Source organism: Ochlerotatus camptorhynchus, unplaced genomic scaffold (genome assembly GCF_037179485.1).
Source record: "Ochlerotatus camptorhynchus isolate MF236.1 unplaced genomic scaffold, CSIRO-AGI_Acam_v1.1 ptg000232l, whole genome shotgun sequence".
NCBI classification, from domain to species: domain Eukaryota; kingdom Metazoa; phylum Arthropoda; class Insecta; order Diptera; family Culicidae; genus Ochlerotatus; species Ochlerotatus camptorhynchus.
In genome coordinates this window covers 2,578,884-2,601,167 of record NW_027040722.1, presented here as the reverse complement: position 1 = coordinate 2,601,167, position 22,284 = coordinate 2,578,884, and the positions used below count along the sequence as shown (strand labels likewise).

The 22,284-nt window shown below is 41.3% G+C and overlaps 1 protein-coding gene across 3 annotated transcripts in view; it reads left to right on the top strand.

The window, feature by feature from the left end:
- Positions 1–22,284, top strand: part of sbm (sobremesa) — a 129,920-nt gene that overhangs the window by 93,705 nt on the left and 13,931 nt on the right. For 2 of the 3 annotated variants that reach the window (XM_065225678.1, XM_065225676.1), the window contains exons 5-10: positions 16,702–16,944; positions 17,900–18,170; positions 18,235–18,462; positions 18,726–18,822; positions 18,889–19,038; positions 19,095–19,263. In XM_065225678.1, coding sequence (XP_065081750.1) covers positions 16,702–16,944; positions 17,900–18,170; positions 18,235–18,462; positions 18,726–18,822; positions 18,889–19,038; positions 19,095–19,263 — 1,158 coding nt within the window. Of the gene's footprint in view, positions 1–16,701; positions 16,945–17,135; positions 17,299–17,357; positions 17,659–17,899; positions 18,171–18,234; positions 18,463–18,725; positions 18,823–18,888; positions 19,039–19,094; positions 19,264–22,284 lie in introns of those variants that run through there. The other variant, XM_065225679.1, reaches the window with a different exon arrangement.

The window sequence follows — 22,284 nt, the reverse complement described above, 5'->3', positions numbered from 1 at the left end:
ACAATATTGAGTAAACGTAAAGATGTCGAAACAAGAAAGCAATCAGTCAGCCGTTGTCGCTTTGTTGCGCGCCGGAGTATGCATGAAAGAAATAATTCGGTCGGTAAATGTGTCTGAAAGAACAGTGTTTAATATTAAAAAAGGCTTGGGAAAGTAATAAGACGGAGCACCTGCTCATACTGCTAATAAAGCACAGAAATGGCTTACGGAAAATATTTCGTAACTTTGGGAGGAAGAAATTTGGCCGGGATCAATCCGTTGGATTATTTTGTATAGGGTGTCGTCCAACGGGATACCAATAGAACCCCTCACACCACACTTAAGTCGCTAAAAGCTAAAATCAAGGCAGTGATGACATCTATGGATCGAAACATTTTAAAACGTGCATACTGCAGTTTCCGGAGGCGTCTAACTACAGTCGTCGAAAGGGAAGGCAATTTTTTTGAATAAATTTACTTACAACTTCCATTTGTTGCGAAAGAAAATAAATCGCACAAAATTCATTGCTAGAATAACTAACTGGTGTATTTTTTCTCAAATATGCCATTTACTGCAAAAATTCATCACGCACCCTGTATGTTAAAACATTATATTATATACTGGGTTGGGGGCAGCCTAAGAGAATCAAAGGATTTGTTGACTGGACGAGGGTTCGTGGATTTGCTAGTCCTTTGTCACGTGATTACAGATGGCCATCTGGTCGTTTTGTCTTCCCAAGGTCTTCAATGAAGCTGATTCACCCAGCAGCACCAAACCATCAGGCAGAACTTTAAAACCGGTAAAGTATCTGCAGACATTGGTAATCCTTGCACTGATGGTGGGTTCCATTCACATCACATGACATCACAAACTATTGCTCTTCTATCATTGTATGTAATACAAAAGGAGCTGTGTCATTTCTCCTTAGGATGTTTCGCCGAAGGTAATTTTGGCGAATAGGTCATTTCGCTGAATGGGTAATTTCGCCGAGTTTTAATCATGAGTCAATATTCCATTAAAATAAATTTGGAACGCATTTAAATAATAGATATTCCCATATAAAGCAATTTGAAAGAACTGCTCATATTTAGAAGAAGGAAGCATTCCTATAAATCAAAATCAAATGTTAAAAAAATTCTGAAATCAGTACAACTCGAAAGAACTTATCATGTTCAAAAGAAAGATGCATTCCTACAAATAAAAAAATCTAATATTTGAAAATTTCTGAAATCAGTACAACTCGAAAGAACTCCTCATGTTCAAAAGAAGGAAGCATTACATTTGAATAGTTTGCCAGGTTGAAAAAATCGAACCTTCTCAACCTTTTTTTTATGTTGGATTACGTCTTTCGCCATCGACCGCATTACGAAAAGTGGTCAGGTTTTGACCACATATAACTCTGTCAATAGCGGATGGATTTTAATTCTAAACAAGCCAATCGATTAGACATTTTGCTACGAATCTGCTAATTTGAACACTTTATTAATTTTCAATAGATCACTACTTAAAAATACACAAATGTCCAACTATTGCAATAGTGATCAAAATTATCACCGATTGCCTGCAAACAGCGCATTCCCTAACACAGATTTCAAAATCGAATACGATCCTGTCTCCCTGAACGGTGCTTATTCAATCACCGTGTGTGGTGATGTCCGGTCGGTCGTCAGAAGCTGCCGTCGAAAAGCTACCCGCAAACAGCGAGCTGCAGCCCACATGAGCATCCATTCACCGAAGAAGGAGGAAGACCGCTACTGATCGGGATCCATCTTCGTGAGTCGCTGTGGGCCATCTATGCCAAGCGCGTCACCTTAGTTCCAAACAACATACACCTCGCCAGCCTCATCCTGAACACCCTAATAGCACTCAACCATCACGACAAAACGGTTTTTTTTTTTCAGGACCACTATTTGATAAAGAGTATTTTTTGGAAATTTTCAACGTCACCAATCGGATGTCAGTTCCCATATGTTAAAATCTAACATACCACATATTTTTAAGGCAACCTTGGCAGTGCAATTTCAGAATCCAAAGTCGGTCGCGGCATGAAAGTGGTCTGATTTTGATCCAGAGATGCTGGATTTTAATTCTGAATACGCAAATCGATAGGAAATTTTTCTACGAATCTTTTAAAATTAAGGATTTATCATTTTTCAAAACTTCACTATTGAAAATTGCATGTGCAAGTGTTGCTATGATAATAAAATGGACACCGATTGCCTGCGAAAAGCGGTTTCTCTAACACAGATTTCAAAATAGAGTTCCATCCGGTCTCAACGAACGCTGTTCATTCAATCACCGCGTGTGGTGAGTGGTGGTGTTCTCCAGTACACAGCAAAAGGCTACCCGCAAGCAGCTAGCTATAAAGGCTGACCTCAACTGCTGATCGGATTCAGTTGCTCGTCGTGAGCCGCTGTGGGCCAGCTATGCCGAGTGCGTCACCCTCGTTGTTTAAGAGTTCATTTTCATTGAACGTTTGCTCACCTTGCTGCCAGCCACATCACTCCCCAAGCTCTTTGATAATGTACCCATCAACCAAACGTTTGTGGTCAATTTCGTCAAGTATTGAAGTGGTACATATAACCATGACACATGACCATGTCAGAGACACTTCGTAAGGTTTTCTCCAGGGCGCTAGAAAAAGCAACAAAATCTGGAATTTATGATTGGTCGCGAATATCTCGCGATTGGAAAATTTTAGCAAGAAATTCCTCCAATCAATATTCGCTTCTTTATTATCTGTTGAATAAACCAAAAATTCATTGCGTATTGTGAACGTTAATGCGTAATTTTGTCATCGGAAAACTAGGCGTTTCCGTGATGGGAAAAGTGGTTTCCCTAACAAAGTCCCCGAATATTGATACAAAACACTGAGCATGCCAGACGGTACCGATCTTTATGCCTTTATGGTGCAAATTTTAAGTATCTCCTATTAAGAGCATTATGCCAAAAAAAAACCTTGCCGAATTATCTTAATAGAAGGGGCTTAAAATTTGAATAAAAAAGCATAAACCTAGGTACCGTCCGTTAGGCTCAGATTAAGTGATTGATGTGTTTTCCCTAATACATATTTCATTTCCGCACCGCTATCATCTCCAAAAACATCGAGGACAAATTTCCACAATATTGTTCTTAGCTAGCTTCCAAGTTTCCAACCCATCGGTCCTTTTCAGTACCACAAATGACTGATAAAAGAGTTAACTAAAGGGTGATACGGTCAAAATTTGGTCAATATCAACTTGACGTATTTCTTTCAATTTTGCATTTAAAAAACCTGAACACCCCTCATTTTGAAGGTGTGTGTGTGTAGAATGTTGCTCCTATTTTGATTTTGGAATTCACTCTTCAGTTGTCAAAATGCCGTCCAAGCAAGAAGAGCAGCGTATCAAAATTTTGCTCGCGCATCGCGAAAATCCGAGCTACTCGCACGCAAAGTTGGCAAAATCGCTAAAAGTTGCCAAATCAACCGTTACAAATGTAATTAAAGTGTTTGAGGAACGTTTGTCGACAGCCAGGAAGTCTGGATCGGGGGGAAATCGAAAACCGGAAGCCGCTGAGACGACAAAGAGAGTTGCCGGTAGTTTCAAGCGAAACCCTAACCTCTCTCTCCGAGATGCCGCAAATAAGCTGGGTGTATCGTCTACAACCGTGCATCGAGCCAAGAAAAGGGGCCGGACTATCGACTTACAAGAAGGTAGTGACTCCAAATCGCGATGATAAACAAAATACGACGGCCAAAGCGCGATCCCGGAGGCTGTACACGACGATGCTGACGAAGTTTGACTGCGTGGTAATGGACGACGAAACCTACGTCAAAGCCGACTACAAGCAGCTTCCGGGACAGGAGTTTTATACGGCAAAAGGAAGGGGAAAGGTAGCAGATGTTTTCAAGCACATGAAACTGTCAAAGTTCGCAAAGAAATATCTGTTTTGGCAAGCCATCTGTACCTGTGGCTTGAAAAGCAGCATTTTCATAGCTTCCGGGACTGTCAACCAAGAAATTTACGTGAAAGAGTGTTTGAATAAACGTCTGCTGCCTTTCCTGAAGAAACACGGTTGTTCCGTACTGTTTTGGCCGGATTTGGCATCTTGCCATTACGGTAAAAAGGCCATGGAGTGGTACGCTGCCAACAACGTGCAGGTGGTTCCCAAGGACAAGAACCCTCCCAACACGCCAGAGCTCCGCCCAATTGAAAAATACTGGGCTATTGTCAAGCGGAACCTAAAGAAGACCAAAAAACTGCTAAGGGCGAGCAGCAGTTCAAGGCAAACTGGCTTTCTGCGACGAAGAAGGTGGACAAGGTGGCTGTACAAAATCTGATGGCAGGGGTCAAGCGTAAGGCCCGGCAATTCGGATTTGGAAAAGCGGAAGCCTAACTGAATATTTTTCCTGAATTTTATACTAATTGAACTTGAAAAATAAATTTAATTTGATTTTTTAAATAAACGATTTCACCGATTTACACGCGTTTTCCCTTGACCAAATTTTGACCGTATCACCCTTTATAGAGTAAGAGCTTGAATCCAAGACATATCGTCCAGGATTGGCTTCCGTTATCAAATTAGTATAGTTATTTTGCTTAACGACGTGTTCAGGGTATCATCCAAACCATTTGTGGAATTGTTCTATCATTTGGGTTATCGTTCGGGTATGGTATTTTGTATTATGGTTGTACTACATGGACATCTACAGAGCGTCTCAAAAACAGAACTCTCAAATTGCTTCCGAACTTCAATCTATCCAAATTTTTCACTGATAACGAGTTAAAAAATCTATTTAATATTTACTATACTTTTGCTGTGACATCATAACTACCTTCCGTAGTCCTACGTCAAATCTACGGTTGTGTCTTGGATACAACATCTTACTTTTTTGAGACTGATTTCAAAATTTACTGAGCTTTGAAAAAGTTCAAACCCGTAGAAAATAGCTTGCTCTTCTGCGTAATGACCTTTGGTGAAATGTCCCGCTCCCGATACAAAACACTCATCCAAATTTACTTAATTTATTTAAAAAATTGTCCAATGTACAGAATGATTGTTACTTCGGACATTTGGTCTGCCAAAAATGATTGGTGCTCATTTTCTAAAGGCGAGCCATGGAAAACCAATCTAAGGTTATAAGTAAGGGTACCAGTCATTTTTCCGATGTCAGGTACTCTATTCTGAAATCTGTGAATATGAATCTAGTAAAATCTAGTAGTCCTTAAAACAAAACATCCAATGTAATGCTCATGGAGTTTGTCATTGAGAGAAATCGTCCAATGTAACATGACCGAACTACAAGTCAAAACGTCCTATGTAATTTATTTTTTCTATATTGTAGCATGAAATTCAAAGTAGAATTGTGATTGTACCGTTTCTTCTAAATTTTCAACATTATTATCACTAACTATGGTAAACAAAATATTGTAAAATGTATTGTTTCAAAATAGTTAGAATAATAATCTGCCGAACTTCAACTTCAATTTTCTCAAAATAGCGTATATGTTACTTTGGTCCTTCTGAAAAGATACGCGACAGGATGTCAAATTACTTGGGCCCGGGACATGCTGCCTGCTGTCAATCTCATGCTGGGCGTAGGCCGTGAAATTGGGCTGTTTTTTTTTTATCGGTGAAGACGTATGTCGCTAAATCATTCCCGATCGCGAGAACATATTCAACGCTAATTAACGATTAACCACAGACAAACAGACATAACACTCGCATGTTGTCAATCGTTCACGCAATTAACTGTGGTGAGCAAAGTCAATTCCCTTACGTTTGACGTCTGTAATATTCAATGTGTTATGTCTGTTTGTCTGTGGATTAACGTTAACTAAAAGAGGGCTACCGGAAGGAGACGCATGGTGTTTCGTTTTTCTCTGGTTTTATTTTCATAGGAATTTTTATCGCTCGTATTTTCTAACATTGTTTTCAACTTTATCGCTAGTGATTAGTGAATGAAAGTTAAGTATTTTTACCCACTGACCAATAAGATATAATTGTGCTCGGAAAAACTCCGACAGATTTTTTGTAAGAAACCTTCACATGTTTGGGTGCAAATAATACCGCTGGTGAGGGTGTGTCACACAGCTGCCGCTGATCGTGACATTGTATTAATAGATAGCAACGCTTCGTGACGTCTCATTTGAAATGTGATCTCGGAAAATAAAATTTCACATCTTGAAAATTCCTGCACCCATCTGTCCCGACCAAAAACATATTCCCAAAGTCACTTCCCCACCGAATGACACCTTGAACTTTTCATACCGATGATACCCGGCGATGGATCATTAGCGTCAACGTCGTCGCGTGCACCATTAGTTTCATTGCCCCATCGCGATTCTTGCATCTGAAGCGACACAGGAGGATAACATGGTCCCTGTTTGATGATCGCTCTCGATTCTACATGGCATTCCTCACGGACCTGGCAAAAAATAGTTGTAATTTTTCGTGTTCCCAGTAGAAGATATCAACTTACCAATTAAGCCTGGCAGGTAGCTGTACAAGTTCTAAAAATGTAGGATTGTTTATTTTCATTTGAGAAAGAAAGCTTTTTCTGATTTGATCGAATCAAGAGTATCGCCCCATCAATAAGTAACTTAGGGTGACCCCTACAAAATTGGTACTGTTTTGAATCGTTTCCACCTATCTATCCATTTCCGCGGGGAAAACTTCATCTTGGTGCTCCATTTGTGCCGAGACTGGAACATTGTTCTTTACCTTTGTTCGTTAGAAAGTCCATGCCCTATCACCGGCAAAATCGCATAACGTAGCCATTTGAAGTATTTCGTCCAGGTCGAAATGGCGGTCAGCATGAAGTATGTTTATAATTTCTGGAACAGTCTATATTGTCGTCCTTTTGACTAGTAGCTTTGCGTCACAGCTTATAGTACCGAGTCTTTGCGAGGACCACTTTGTATAGTGTTGTGTTTTTTTTTAATGCAATCAAATATCCGCTCGAAAGGTCCCATGCAAGAGTGTTGTTTTGCTTTGTAAAACACAAACAAAATTAACTGTGCATATCGTGCACGACAATCTTGGCGTCTTGATACTCTTGCATACTTTACTTCAGTGATGGCTTCGTTCGTCCATTATTTCAAGCGAACGCACAGTGGGACGAGATTAAAAAGGGGCATAGCCATTTGCGACGAAACTATTGAGGCTGTTTCTTTTGGTGAATATTCACTTAAATTTGACACTTCGAAAATAAATGATAATGTTTGTCAAAATTGATTCCTTGTCTGTCAGTAATAAGTCTGGTACAATAGCAGGTTTATTTTAAAATTTTCCATCTGTCAAATTTAAGTGAAGATTCACCAAATGGAACACAGCCGAGTGTAACATTTTGATGTCTTCTGGAATGTTTCTTTATTTTTTAAAGAATTTATTTGAGTGGTGAAATTTTTTGCTTAAGGGAGGTGTCCACGCACTGGGAATCCTCTTCGATGAGCTCCAACGCCTGGCTACGGCTGAGCGAACTATCCGGAAATAGTCACTGGTTCAGAGGTTTTAGCCTCAGAAAGTAAAAACTCTTAAGTTTTGAAAAAGACTGATTGATTGGCTTGTGGTTGGCTTCGGTCAAGAAAAAAGAAATGAACTCGCGGCGTTAGATTGTACATATATTGAACGGGTGTGATTCGTATAATAGTTTGATTTGTACTGATGTAGGTGAAGTAGTAGTAGTAGTAGTAGTAGTAGTAGTAAAATTATGTTTATTTCTGTTGATTATGGTAGTACATTGATTTATCACCTGGCTCTTCATCTTTGTTTAATTTGATATTCTAATTTAATATTTGCGTTTTTCAACTAGTTTACAGAAAACCCTTTTGCGGATGTGTTTTATTTGAATTGAAAAAAGTGATAACCTACCTAACTACGAGTATAACTTAACCTAACGTGCTAGATCACGTATGATCTGATGATTTGATCTCAGACAGGTGTCTCTGAACCTTTCCAGGATGAATACTCTCCGTTCTTCTAATGTTTAAATTCCAGCCAGGAGGCGGATCTCAGAATTTCTAGTCCGCGGGGGACTGTTTAGGACCATCCTAAGGATCTTGTTCTGGATCCTTTGGAGTTTAAGGTGGTTTGGTTTTTTGATTAAAAATCAGTGCCAGATGGTTGTAGAATCTGGAACTCAAGTGTTTGAGTTCCAGATTCAGGATGTTGTCGAAACCTGGGGCCTTTATGTTTTTAGATGATTTGATATAGGCTAACAGTTCGTCAGCCGTAATTTCGGATTCCTCTGGAAAAATGTTAGGAATCTGAAGAAGATTGGTTGCATTTTCAGCAACCTCAGATTCATGAGGGCTGACAATGTTTTGTCCGAGATTATGGGAGCTGACGAAGTGTTGACATATCGCGGCAGCCTTCTCTTCAGGAGTTATCAGATGAACCACTGGGTCGCCGGGACGATCCAGTGGGGTCAGTGGTGGAATGGGCCTAGGCTTGTTTTTAAGAATTTTTGTAAGTTTCCAGAAGGGCTTCGCACAATCTGGGAGAGAGCGGATCTTACTAGCAAAATCGTTATTTCTGAGATATACCATCCTGGCCTGAATGATCTTTGTTAATCGATTACAATTGGTCTTCAAGTTAGGCAGGCTAGTACGCTGGTACTGCCTACGAATGGTGTTACGGAGTCTAATGAGATCTTTGGTAGGGCTGTCAAGGTTCAGTTACTCACCTGTCTGGATACTGGCACGTGTTGTTCCCTGGCGCGGGAAATCGCCTCCTCGATGGTTTGTAGACACCGGTCAACATCTTCGGACGTCCCCGGTTGGACATCGTAGTCGATGGTTGTGTCGACGCAGTGTTGATATTGCGCCCAGTTGACTCGATGGTAGTTGAGCCGGGAAGCTTCGAATCGGATCCAACTTCGGCCACCACCGGGTAGTGGTCCGAGCTCAGCTCCTGGAATGCCACAGGTTGCGAGATGTTGTTTCCCATGTTGCTTACGAAGATGTCGATGGTCGCATGGAACCCAGACCTACTCAACCGGGTGGGGGAGTCCGGGGCCAAGATGGTATAGTGGCCCTCTTGCAGGTCTTCATTGAGGATGATGCCGTTTCTATTACTTCGACCGTTGCCCCAAGCTAGGTGTTTTGCGTTCAGATCGCCAGCGATGATAAAGTTCCCGCTCCTCCGGGTGAGTTTGATGATGTCTTTCCGGAGGGCCACTGACGACCCGTCCCTGATGTTGGTTTGCTTGGGGCACTAGGCCGCGATGGTGGTAATTGGGCCAAGTGATGTGCTCACCTCCACTCCGATGGCTTCAATTGTTTTCAGCTGGAAGTTTGGTAGCAGCCGGCAACTGATGTTCCGTCTTGAAGCGATGGCCACTCCTCCACCTCCAGAGCAGGTGCGATCAAGTCTGACGAGCCGGAAGTCGGGAAGGAATACGTTCAGTTCAGGCTTCAAATGCGTCTCGGTGATGATAGCAATGTCGACCTCCTTGGTGTTGAGGAAATCGAGTAGCTCTCTATGCTTGTTCGTCATTGCTCACTGTTCCAATTTGCAATTTTTATAGCTTCACGGTCCATACTTGGTGACGAGTGACAATGCAGCATGAAGCTGTTCAGATCGAGTCTTGCAGGTGCGCATGATGATGATGACCTCGGCCACGAGCGTCACAAGTTCCTCCGAGGTGAACGGAGAATCGTCGACAGATTCACCTGAGACAGCACCAGCGTATGATAAACATGTCGCCGGGGCTGGAGAGCTGGGTACTGGACTTCCGTGAGTACAGGAAGCGAACGATGATTACGGAGGCGACCGAGCTGGTTGTTGATTGTGGCATTCCGACGGATATTAATGAACTCCACTCGCTTGGGACATCCGCGATTGGAGGCTTGGTGGTTTCCACCGCAGTTGACACACGTTGGTGCGATGTCATCGACTTGCTCACAGGACGCAGTTGAGTGAGTTCCAGCACACTTGCCGCAGTTTGTCTTCATGTGGCAGTTTTGCTCCCAACTGATGATGACCTGAAACAGGTCCCGGATTTTGGATCTCAGAGCCGCAAGACTGGTGGATCCCTTCGTGAAATGCACCAGGAACAACTGATCACGGAAGCTGGCGTTTTGGCTGGGACGCCGGTTCATCGGGTACACTGCCTCAGGCTTGAGCCCGAACCGGTCCAGCTCGGATTTCACCGCAGTCGCCTCGAACGACGGTAATCCACGCAAAACCACCTTCAGAGGCTTGCTCGATGGCAGATCATGCGTGAAGAAGTTCACGTTGTTGTTCTTCAGGAAACATCCTATTTGTTTGTACTCCTCCAGGCTGGAGCACATGATTTTGGTACCGATGCTGCAAAGCTTGAAGCGAGGCAGCAGCTTGTGTTTTGCCAGTTCGGCACCCAGCTTGGCAACATCCTTCACCGGCGTGAAAAGCGGGGGAATCCGATCTCGTCTTGCAATGGGAACGGCGTCACCATCGCCATTTTCCTCCGGGAGTACTGCATACTGGTTGGCTATTTACGCACCATTTGTTTCGTGTTTGCAAGTTCAATTAAACTTACCAGAACGCGAGAAGGTGGCGAAACTTCCACGGCGCAACGCGATAGCACAAAACGCAACAAAATCGAATCGAGAACTCGAGCGAAAATACGGACTGAACAGCTCGACAGTCGACAGTAGAGCAAACAATGATCCACACGTAGGTGAAGTTTGGTGCCGGTACTTTTATACCTACCGACTCGATCGAGAGTGATCGAGCCGGGAGGATATTCCTACGTGATGTCGCTGTTTGTATTTTCCTGCTGTGTGGAGTGTAGAGCGAAATACAATTCTGTGCGGCGTGTGGGTACAATAGATTTAACTTTCTGCTTGTTTTGTGTCGCTTGTGCAGTGGTATCTCGGACCATCGCGTTGTCCGCGACAGGAGGTATACACTCAGATAAATAACTTTTTTATTTCTTGTTTAAAATGATGGACATCTATAAAAATCTTGTAAATGAAATCATTTGAAGAAACTTTGTAGAAGACGAAAACTTTCTATCTCTCAAGTGGACGAAGTTATAAGGTGGAAATTGAGTACAAACGGTACCCAGATAACAATTTGATGCTTAACAAGTGTTCTTTCAACGATTTTAATTCAGCCTTAGTTTGAATAATTGTTGTACATCGACCAATGTTAACCTTTGAAACTAACGATTTTAAATTGGCTCACTACTTGACTAGCCTATTGGTCCCAAGCAAACGATTAACTTACCACATTCTAGTCGAAATTCTAGTACTACACAATGTTTGTTTTGATTTGCTATGAAAGCTTGACAGATAAAATGAGGGGTTAGTGAATTTTCTTATGTTTCGAAGGGTTGAATCGATTAGCTTGGGACCGAAGAGAGTACCAGAGCTGAGCCAAAAAGTTGAGCACGTTTTTTCGGTACCTTCTAGTTTTAGAGTTACCTCTATGGTTCTACCGTTTGTACTTCAATTTTCACCCTATAACTTCGTTCTTTTGAGAAACAGAGAGTGTTCGTCGTCGACAAAGTTTCTTCAAATGACTTCATTTAAGCAATGTTTTCTTATATGTTCGTCATTTTTAATAAGAAATAAAAAAGTTATTTTTTACTATCTGAGTGTATACCCCTCTTAAGCAAAAATTTCTCCGACTCAAATAAATAACTCAAAAAATTAATAAACATTCTAGAAAACATCAAAATGCTACACTCAATAGTTTCGTCGCAATTGGCCATGTCCCACTTTTTTTTTTATTTCGTCCCACTGTGGAACGCTCAAAACACGCGGAGAATTATTTGATCATAAAACCCAACAAGTATTGTTGTTTAACCAGTTCTCATTTCACGATACATTTCTAAAATTAGTTTTAATCCGGTCACATGTTTTTAATAAGACAGTACTCATTGTAAAACAATTTTCAAATCGACCTCCGAGGACTATGAGTGCAGAGATCTTCTCGGTCACCAATATTTATGCCACATTTTTAATTCGATTGCAAATTGAATCACCAAATTTGTTTGAAAAACTGTTGCCAATTATCTGTGCTTAAACCGTCATGACTAAACGACCGATTGAACCAACTCAAATTTGAGTTTCGTTGGCTCAAATTCTCCAAAACGTAAGTTACTCATAGAATGAGTAAAATTTTCCTCGATTTTCCAGGAAAAGCTTTACGAATATGACGAAAATCGAGAGTGGTTTCACTCAGACTATTAGTATACTTCTAGGCTGTGTAAAATTTTCGTCGTTTTTTCCTCATTATCCAAGCAGGAAAATTTTACTCAATCTATGAGTAATCCGAAGGGGGTAACTCTATCTACGATGCAGGAAAGATTTTGTTTTACTGTCGTTAGCTGCGCGCACGCTGAGTAGATAAAAAGAAAATTGTTGGCAATTTTGAAGATTTTCTTCAAAAAAAATGATGCACGATGCAAGTAGATGCGAGAAATGAAATAAGATTTTTCCTAGATTGATATTTCGAGCATCTAGAATTGCGATTTAGATAGGATGCCCCCCTCGGAGTAATCTGCATTTTTGCTTGTGTGAAAAACCACTCAATTTCGAGTCGATCTCATCGGCCGTGCATCGTTTGTGTCTGAAACACGCTGTAACGGTGATTTAACGATGTAATAACCGGGCAGATTCGCTTGGCAAATTTTACCATCTGAGAAGGCACCGCCCGGCTTGCAGTGATTCGCGTCCTATAATTACCGGCAGAGTGCAATAAATTATAGTGTTTCATGTTCTCTGCTAGTTCGGTGTCGTGAAGTCAGCGCAAACAATTGAAAATTATATTTTTAAACCCCAGTGCCTCGAGCCAGACCGATTCTGCAAATTTAAGTTCATAAACCGTTAATTCAGAAAACATTCCTTGACGATCGCAGCAGCGGAGCGTCATACAAATTACCGAGAAATGCCCTCACATTTTATCAATGAATAATAAGTCTCCATCCCGCAAGGGGGTTAGCTTTCTTTTTCCTTACCAAATAAGATGAGACAACTCCAAATTCCACTCTCGCTTTCTCCCCGAATTGATGGATACAGTGAACCGTCAAATTCGCTCAACATCAGCTCCCACACGCACGTCGTTACTGAATCCATTTTGTTCTGGATGCCTTTTTTTGGGTCTGGAATTTTAAATAAAATAAATAAATTGATCACATTGTTCTTCTGAGCACCGGTAGAATCGCACTAATCTACTATTATGTTCATGATGGTGGTGGTACTCTGATAAATCAGTGGCAATAATGTCAGTTCGTGACACTTTTGGATCGAATGAAGCCTGGCGAAAAAAATGTCATTGAAAGATTGCGTAAAAAGTGATTAATACTAGGTACTTTGGAAATGCAATGACTAATTGGATTGTCTAATTTAGAAAAACAAACCGGCTTTTATACAGCATCTGCAAGACCTACGATATTTTTATCGACACCATAGACATTCATCTCAATTTTTAAATCAAGGTTGGAATCTTTATTTTTGACACTAAATTTATACTAAGTCCGTCCGAGGGGTGCTAAGATGGTGATTTTTTTCTAATGTAATTGCACTTATTTGAAACAGTTCCAGTGTACCAAATTTTATGAAATTTTGGATTTCGGTTCCATTTTTAATGCAGATTACGAATATGTATTTACCTCAATACCCCTAAATAACCCAACTGATGAATTTATGTGACGATCGACCAGCAGATGTAAATGATGTTATTTTTATGGATAATTTTTTAGTACATCATCAGTTTTGTAATTGCAGATTTGAAAACTAGGTGTCGTATGGCCAGTTTGCTTTGCTTAAAGTCGTCAGTTTTGATCTTTTCACTACTGACAGCATGGTGCCACCTTAAGCCTGGTACGCAGCAGAAAAGTAATAACGTTTTTACGTGCTACGGGATTGACAAATTTACGCAAAGGTAAAACAGGCCATGCGACACCTAGTTTTCAGATTTGCAATTACAAAACTGATGATGTACTATTATATAATATATTCCATATGATTTGACAGGTAGCAAAACGTCATTATCATTTTCTCATCATTTCCATCTGCTGGTCGATTAAACGTAACGTAAATTCATCAATAGGACACGGAATGGTAAAGAAATTACTTTTCCTTAGCATTTCTTGACCCAGTACGCAGTTTAGCCTGGTACGCAGCTGAAAAGTAATGACGTTTTTACGTGCTACGGTATAGGACACGGAATGCTAAAGAAATTTCTTTTAATTAGCATTTCTTGACCCAGTACGCAGTTCAAAAGAAATCGGTAAAGGAAAGATCGATTACATTAGTATCGTGATCGATATGAAGGTGGCGCATTCTGAATGCAATTTCATTTTCCTTGCGGAATAATGGTCTGACCAATTATTCCGTTAGGTAATTTTAACGTTTGTTGTAAAAATGATGTTTTGGATGCATTTTAACAACATAAAAATTGATAATTGTTGATTTTAAAATTAGACGACACCTACCTATGATCTCAAAATTTAGCAAAAGACACCTCCCTATAGCTGTCAAATTTACTTTTGGGAATATTCCTCAAAAATTACTTTTCCGTTTTCTTTTCAGCTGCGTACCAGGCTTTTAAAAGAAATCGGTAAAGGAAAGATCGATTACATTAGTACCGTGATCGACATGAAGGTGGCGCATTCTGAATGCAGTTTCACCAACCGGTGAACACTCGTGTTTATTTCAGCTACTGTGGGGACGTAATTTGTGATTAGCCCCGGTCCCTTTCAAATAGTATCATTATTTATGTACGGTCCTTATATTTGAAATGACGTTTGACATTCATCCAGTGATGGCCGATTTTCATTCTAATAATCGATTAGTCGATTAACGAACCGAAAAGTAAAATATTTGTAATCGGTTATATCAAGCCGATATAAGCATTAACTTCTCCAGAGGATCATCACCCATCGTTTCAAACATGTTCTGTACTCTCATTGGTGAAAAAATGACAGCACAGCGATCAAAAAATAGTCGATTAGTTGTTAATCGAATAATTAAAAAATGGGACATCTCTGATTTTGGTGTGATTGTTTTGATAAAAAAAAGAGCGCAAAATTTCATCTCTACCGAAGGGCAGCAAAAAAACAACAAAATTACCTTGCATATGGGGGGTATTGATTTGATGAAAGGGACCGTGAAAGAGGACACTAAAATAGAAAGTTCTTCTTCCGACTGTTTCATCTTAGTATTCTTCTTTGGTTTCACTTTCCTTGCGGAATAATGGTCTGATCAATTATTCCGTTAGGTAATTTTAACGTTTGTTGAAAAATTGATGTTTTAGATGCATTTTAACAACATAAAAACTGATAATTGTTGATTTTAAAATTAGACGACACCTCCCTATGATCTCAAAACTTAGCAAAAGACACCAGCTGTCAAATTTTCTTTTGGGAAAAATCCTCAAAAATTGCTTTTCCGTTTTCTTTTCAGCTGTGTACCAGGCTTTAAGCCTGGTACTGAAGTTCTTAGAAGTTTGCTGAACTATTTTTAGATACAAATTTGCCTGCACATTTTTTTGACGCAGGACTACATCTGTGATTTCTTTATGGGGGTACACTTTGTGAAAACCAAAAATGGAACATGTAACAAAATTATGAAAGATTTTGAACGTTAATAACTCAGCTGCCTCTGGACCAATTCAGTAATTTTATCACCAATCGATCAAAAATATCTCTACGCATCGATAGAAATGCTTCTGATTGTTGATGTTCAACAAGAAACTATTGAAAAATTTATAAATGTCAAGCATTGTCCAAAAGCGTCGAAATAACTAACAAATCCACCAATTACGTACATGCATATGCTGCTTCCCCAACACTGTCATCAGTTAGTACACGAAACAAGTCGAAGTGGCATTCGCCTCCGATCTTCGGACGTGTGCGAATAGGGAGGATGCAATTGCCTAACATTTTTTACACTCATCACCATATTCAGAACCACACGCCCCCAATCACCAGTGTAATCTTGTAACCAAATTGGAAGCAGGGGTGTAAGTGATTTTGATCGATTCTCTTCATCAACTTTCTGTTTCGTTAATAACTCGACGGCAATCACATTCATTGATACCTTTGTTGTTCTGAATGATAGAAGAGCATAGCAGAAATAATGCGAAATAGGTTAGTGAAGCCATGATCATCAAAAGAGGAAATCGATGAAGAGAATTGACTTTCACCCCTCTACTTCTAAGCTTCTACATAATGAACAGGTAGGGAGCTTGTATGTTATTCCCTGAACTATTCCAGGCTCATGAGGCTTCAAAAAAGTGTCCTGAACTTATATGAAGCTCCTCTAAAAATAATGAGATTCCCTGAAATGTCTAGAATTTCTACTAAGTTTCGTTATTTTTTACGAATTTCCATAAGGTTAAAGAAAAATCCTAAACTTTTGGTCAATTTGTAGAGCCTGAAGACGTTTAAATCTGAAATTTCACCCTTGTATTTCTGCAGCAAACACTGAGTAGCATTTTCATCTAGATTCATTATAAGTAGATACTCAGTTGTTTGCCCGAGAAAATGAGAAGTGACGAGACGATGCAGCCTTCTGTAAACCGTGTCCTTAAAACCAATCGTTTGTTTACTCACTGACTGAACTGACTGACTGACTGAAATATTTAGCACAATCGCTCGTCCGGATGAGAATATTTATACTGCAATTTGAAATCTTTATCTGATCCCTGCCACATTCCATGAAAGACACGTTAAGCTACTGCTGAGACTCAATTCGAGCATATAATTATAATCCAAACATCCGCTTCTTCCCTCCCTCCAACCAGGTGCATTGGCGTACGCTGAGTTAGGCACGATGAACACATCCTCCGGAGCAGAATGGGCCTACTTCATGGACGCATTCGGCGCCTGGCCGGCCTTCCTGTTCTCGTGGGTCTCGACGTTGGTACTCAAGCCATCCCAGATGGCCATCATCTGCCTGTCGTTTGCGCAGTACGCCGTCGAAGCCTTCGTTGCCGAATGCGATCCACCGTTGACTGTTGTGAAAATGGTTGCAATATTGGCGATTGGTGAGTATCCCGTGGAAAATCGGGAATTTATTTTGTACTGAGTACGATAGTTAAGTAGGTCAAACTTTTGTCCTTCCCGAATATCATGAGCTCTCAGTTTAAGTTTGTGTTGAATTGATCCCGCTTTTTTATTTTGCGTTTGAAACCGTCAGCGAACTATTTTTAATTTTCTGTTACAGAATCACGGTTTACCTAAGTAACATATAATAGTATGAAAGTGTAGGCGTGATTCGGCAGCAGACACGAGAGAAAGGATTCTCCCGACAGCTAGGCCCCCTTGCCCCTCCCGACTGCCGAGAGATGGCCATATGCAGGACCGGAACAGCCCAGCATCACTGCAGGGAATCTCCACATGTCCTATTACTTTATAGTTCAGCTTTCTCCTAGCGCTATAAAAAGATCTTTTCTTATAGACTGGCACCTGTAAAACCGTACAAAATGTTCGTGTCTCCTCTGTTGTCTCTGTATCTGTATGGTGGTTCTCCATGGTCGGTGCATGTATGCCTAGTGCTGTGCGATCCAATATGTCAGTCACACGGCACGGCGGCATACCGGGGCTGACTCGAGATCCCGTAGGCAAGATCAAGCTAAGAATCTCCGTAGCAACTGCTACGGTGTCATCAACGATTCATCATGCATCATCGAGTATACGACCATTGGTCTTCATCATCTTCGACATCATACTCATTCGTTTGAATCTATTCGAGCTAAAGGGTAGGATCATTTTGCATAGAGACCAACGGTCCATTCCTCATGGCCGGTCTCGCTATGCAAAATGGATCGCTCTTCCTATGGACATTTTTTTCTGTTCAGATCAAAACTAAGACCTCTTGTTTGTCTCTTCTCTTCCGCATTGCTGTGTCGTCGTCGTCGTCGTTGATCAACTAACTACCACCGCCACCTTTTCATCGTCGTCATGCAACCGTTGCTGTCTGCCTACATTGGCCTACTGTAGTGAGCATTTTATTTGTAAATTGTTATAGCGTTAATTTAGGGATGGCAGTACAAAATGTCTTTACCTCTGCAAAACTGGTTGCGGTGCTGATCATCATTTGCGGCGGCGCCTACAAACTGTTCCAAGGCAACACCCAACATCTACAGCATGCATTTAGCGGACCGACGCCGTCGCTCGGAGCGATCGCGACGGCCTTCTACACCGGTCTGTGGGCCTACGACGGGTGGAACAATCTGAACTACGTCACCGAGGAGATCCAGAATCCGAGCAAGTGAGTGACCATCAAAAGAAACTCTTTTAATCGTAAATAAAACAATGTCCAACCCAAACCTTAGGAATCTACCCCGCTCGATCATCATCGGCATTCCGCTGGTGACGCTGTGCTACGCGCTGATCAACCTGTCCTATCTGGCCGCCATGTCCGCGACCGAGATGATCGAATCGGAAGCCGTGGCGGTCACCTTTGGCAACCGTATCCTGGGCGCGCTGGCTTGGCTGATGCCGCTCAGTGTCACCATCAGTACATTTGGCAGCGCCAACGGAACCCTGTTTGCCGCCGGAAGGTATGTCCCATTAATCGTGGCTTGATAGGTAGATGATTATCTGCCAACAATTTACTGCTTGCAATGGTACAATTCATTAAATCGAGAAGCGAACAAGGCGGAAAGTAAACAAAAATCAATCATTATCCGTCGTCGCCCGTCAACGAAAAACGGAGGAGCAGCAAGACAGCATTACAATAGTTTCGAGTCGATGCTATTAGTGAACAACCAAGCGTCTCCATTAAACATTGTGGTTTCATGGCTGTATTTTGGTTCATTTCCAGGCTGTGTTTTGCCGCTAGCCGCGAGGGACACTTGCTGGATATTCTGTCGTACGTGCACGTTCGCCGTCTGACACCGGCTCCCGGACTGATTTTCCACGTAAGCCACCCCCGCTATTCCACCCCAAAGCACATCAACAATTAATCACATATTCTTCCTTCGCAGTCGTTGATTGCCGGTGCGATGGTCATGTACGGCACCATCGACTCGCTGATCGATTTCTTCAGCTTCACGGCCTGGATCTTCTACGGTGGCGCGATGCTGGCTCTGATAGTGATGCGTTATACCAAACCCAACTACCCGAGGCCCTACAAAGTAAGACCCCGACCCACATTTCCGCAGGAGATTACATTATTCTTTTTCGCTCGCAGGTTCCAATTATCATTCCAATACTGGTTATGATCATTTCCGGTTACCTAGTGGTGGCGCCCATCATCGAGAAGCCACAAATCGAGTACCTGTACGCAGTGATGTTCATCTTTGCCGGACTCATCTTCTACGTACCGTTCGTGCTATGGGGCTACCATCCCAAGTTTATGGGTGAGTGTTTATTGTATCAAAGGCGTCATGTGTCTTAAAAGTTGGTTACTGCAGCTAAAACCGTCTGAGCACATTTTTCTTTTTAGTGATAGGGTTAAGATCTCATTTTGGGCCTACTTAGTACAACCCACACTTTACCTATCGTTTTCAAGCGGACCTTAACACAAAATGGAATGTTTCTACTATAGATGACTTCTAAATTTATTTACCTTTCCACACGTACCATTATATTTGATAAAGAATCACAAATTGTTGAGATATTGTTAAAAATCTTGATTCTAAATTCGTCCTACAGATGAAGGCAAAAATGGAATGGAGAAATGAATTTGCCGAATGTCGTTTGTTGGCCGATATTCAGCAAAACATTTTCCGAGATTCCAAAGCAAACGTCACATTCACTGAGATCTCAGACTGTGTTCCATTTGGAGAATTTCCACTTAAATTTGACTGATGGAAAATGTTCAAATAAACCTCCCTAATAAAAATAACCATATACGAACGATAACCCAAATAATTGAACTGTTCCACAAATAGTTTGGAAGATACCCAGAACACATAGTTAAGCAAAATAACCATAACTATTTTGTTAGGGCTGCTATTCCAGCAGACTTATTTCTGACAGACAAGGAATCAACTTTGATAGACGCTTTCTCGAAAATCGGCCGATCAACAACAGAGGGATTTTCGAACATCGAACAGTGTGAAACCGAACTTTTTGAACTGCGAACCTCAACCTGAGGTAGGTTTTAAAAACAAACCATCAAACTAACGTTTGTCAGTAAACAAGCAGACCCATATCTCCATACCAATTTGTGACTCTAGTAAAAACTTTACCCTCTCTCTTTTTTTTTAACTAGTTCGTTTATTTGGAAGGCTCAATCGCGTTAGCTTTAAGGAGCCGATAGTTCATTGTTCTTTGTAACAAAATTCTCTTAATTCTATGTCTAGTAGGAGTTGAGCCGAATACTCGCGGCTTACTCGAGGTTAGAGAGGTACATTGTCGAAGGATAGGATCAGGGGAGGAGCTTGGGAGTAAGGTTTCATTGTCTCATCAGAGCGTTGTCGCCAGTATGAACGGTAGTGCAGTTCTAATTTCGTCTGGAGTTCGACCGGCTATGGTGACCAGTGGGTGACGATGAGACTCATCGAGACGGGGGGACAAAACAAACAAAAACTATTAAAGAGAGATAAAAGACAAAGGAATTAAATTCTTATACTAGACATTTAAATAAACACATAAACCGACTGCATATAGCAGATATCGCGAGTTCCCAATGACGTATCTGATAGGAACATAGGGTTGTCTTCCTTGGGCCTCGAGGGTATTCAAAAGTCGCTCTCTGGCAGCGTCATTATCCGTACATTACCAAACTGCGTGATCGATGTCATCGTAACCGTTTCCACACCGACAGATGTTGCTGTCCACGAGGTTTATTCTATTGAGATGAGCATCTAGCGAGTAGTGGTTGGACATAAGTCTACTCATCATGCGAATGAAGTCACGACTTAAGTCCAAGCCTTTAAACCACGCTATCGAAGAAACATTAGGAATAATTGAATGTAACCACCGTCCAAGATTTCCATTGTCCCAATCAGTTTTCCAACTCGAAAGGGTACTCTGACGCACTAAATGGTAAAATTCATCGTGTGAAATTTGCCTGTCATAAAATTCGCCTTCCTGCGCGCCCACCTTTGCGAGAGACTCCGCCTTCTCATTGCCTGTGATTAAGCAATGTGAGGGGACCTATACAAAGGTAATCATATATGTATGATCTTTCGACCAGTACACTCATCTGCTCCCTTACCTTTGAAAGCAAATAAGATGAGTGCCTACTTGGTTTCATCGACCGAATAGCCTCAATCGAACTGAGACTATCCGAGAAGATGAAGTAATGGTCTGCGGGCATGTTGGAAATCATCCCCAATGCGAAGTTGATTGCTGCCAGCTCAGCAACATAAACGGAACAAGGTTCCTGAAGTTTGCGGAAGGTGCTAGAGTTTTCATTGAAGACACCGAAGCCAGTGGATCCATTGAGACGTGACCCGTCTGTAAAATATCTTTTCACGCAATTGACGTATTGGTACTTTTCAGTAAAAATACGCGGGATAATAATAGGTCGAAGTTGATCGGGAATCCCATGAGTTGCTTGTTTCATGGTCAGATCATATTCAATTGAGGAACTGCGATTGGTGAAGTGAACACGGTCTGGAGTATAACAAGGAAGACACATATCTGACGATATGTAGTGGTGGTAGATTCTCATAAATCGAGATTGTGTGTTCAGCTCAAGAATTTCTTCAAAATTTTCAATTATAAGTGTGTTCGTCACTCCGCATTTGATTAGTATCCTGAGAGAGAGAGCTCCCAGAAACGGTTCTGGAGGGGTGTTACTCCTGCCAGAACCTCGAGACTCATGTTATGCGTTAAGTGCATACAGCCGAGAGCAATACGCAAACAACGATATGGAATTCGTTCCAATTTTATTAGGTGACATTTTCTTGCCAAGAGAAAGCAGAAAGAGCCGTACGCTAGAACAGAGAGAAAAGTTGTTTTGTAAAGTGTTATGAGGTCTCCTTAATCCTCTGCTGACATTTTTGCTTCAAATACGTAATATGGGTATTTCAAGTGCATTATTATTATTATTATCTCTATTTACGAGATTTTCAGCCGCCATTCCAAGTGCACTTTGAATCAAACCAGACCCCAAAGTACTCGAAAGACAATGATTGAGTAATGTTTCTGCCCAAAAGATTAAGCTGCATTTGGGCTGGGTACCGCTTTCGAGTAAACACTACCAGTTCAGTTTTCTGCGGCGAGAATTCGATCCCTAGATTCCTAACCCAAGACGACAAGTTATCTAAGGAACTTTGCAATGGTCCTTGCAAGTCCACGGCACGTGGACCTCTTATGGAAACCACACCGTCATCTGCAAGTTGTCTATAAGCGTGCATTGTTCTGCCAAACAGTTGTCGATATCTTTGACATAAAAGCTATAAAGAAGAGGGCCTAGGGGCAGGCCC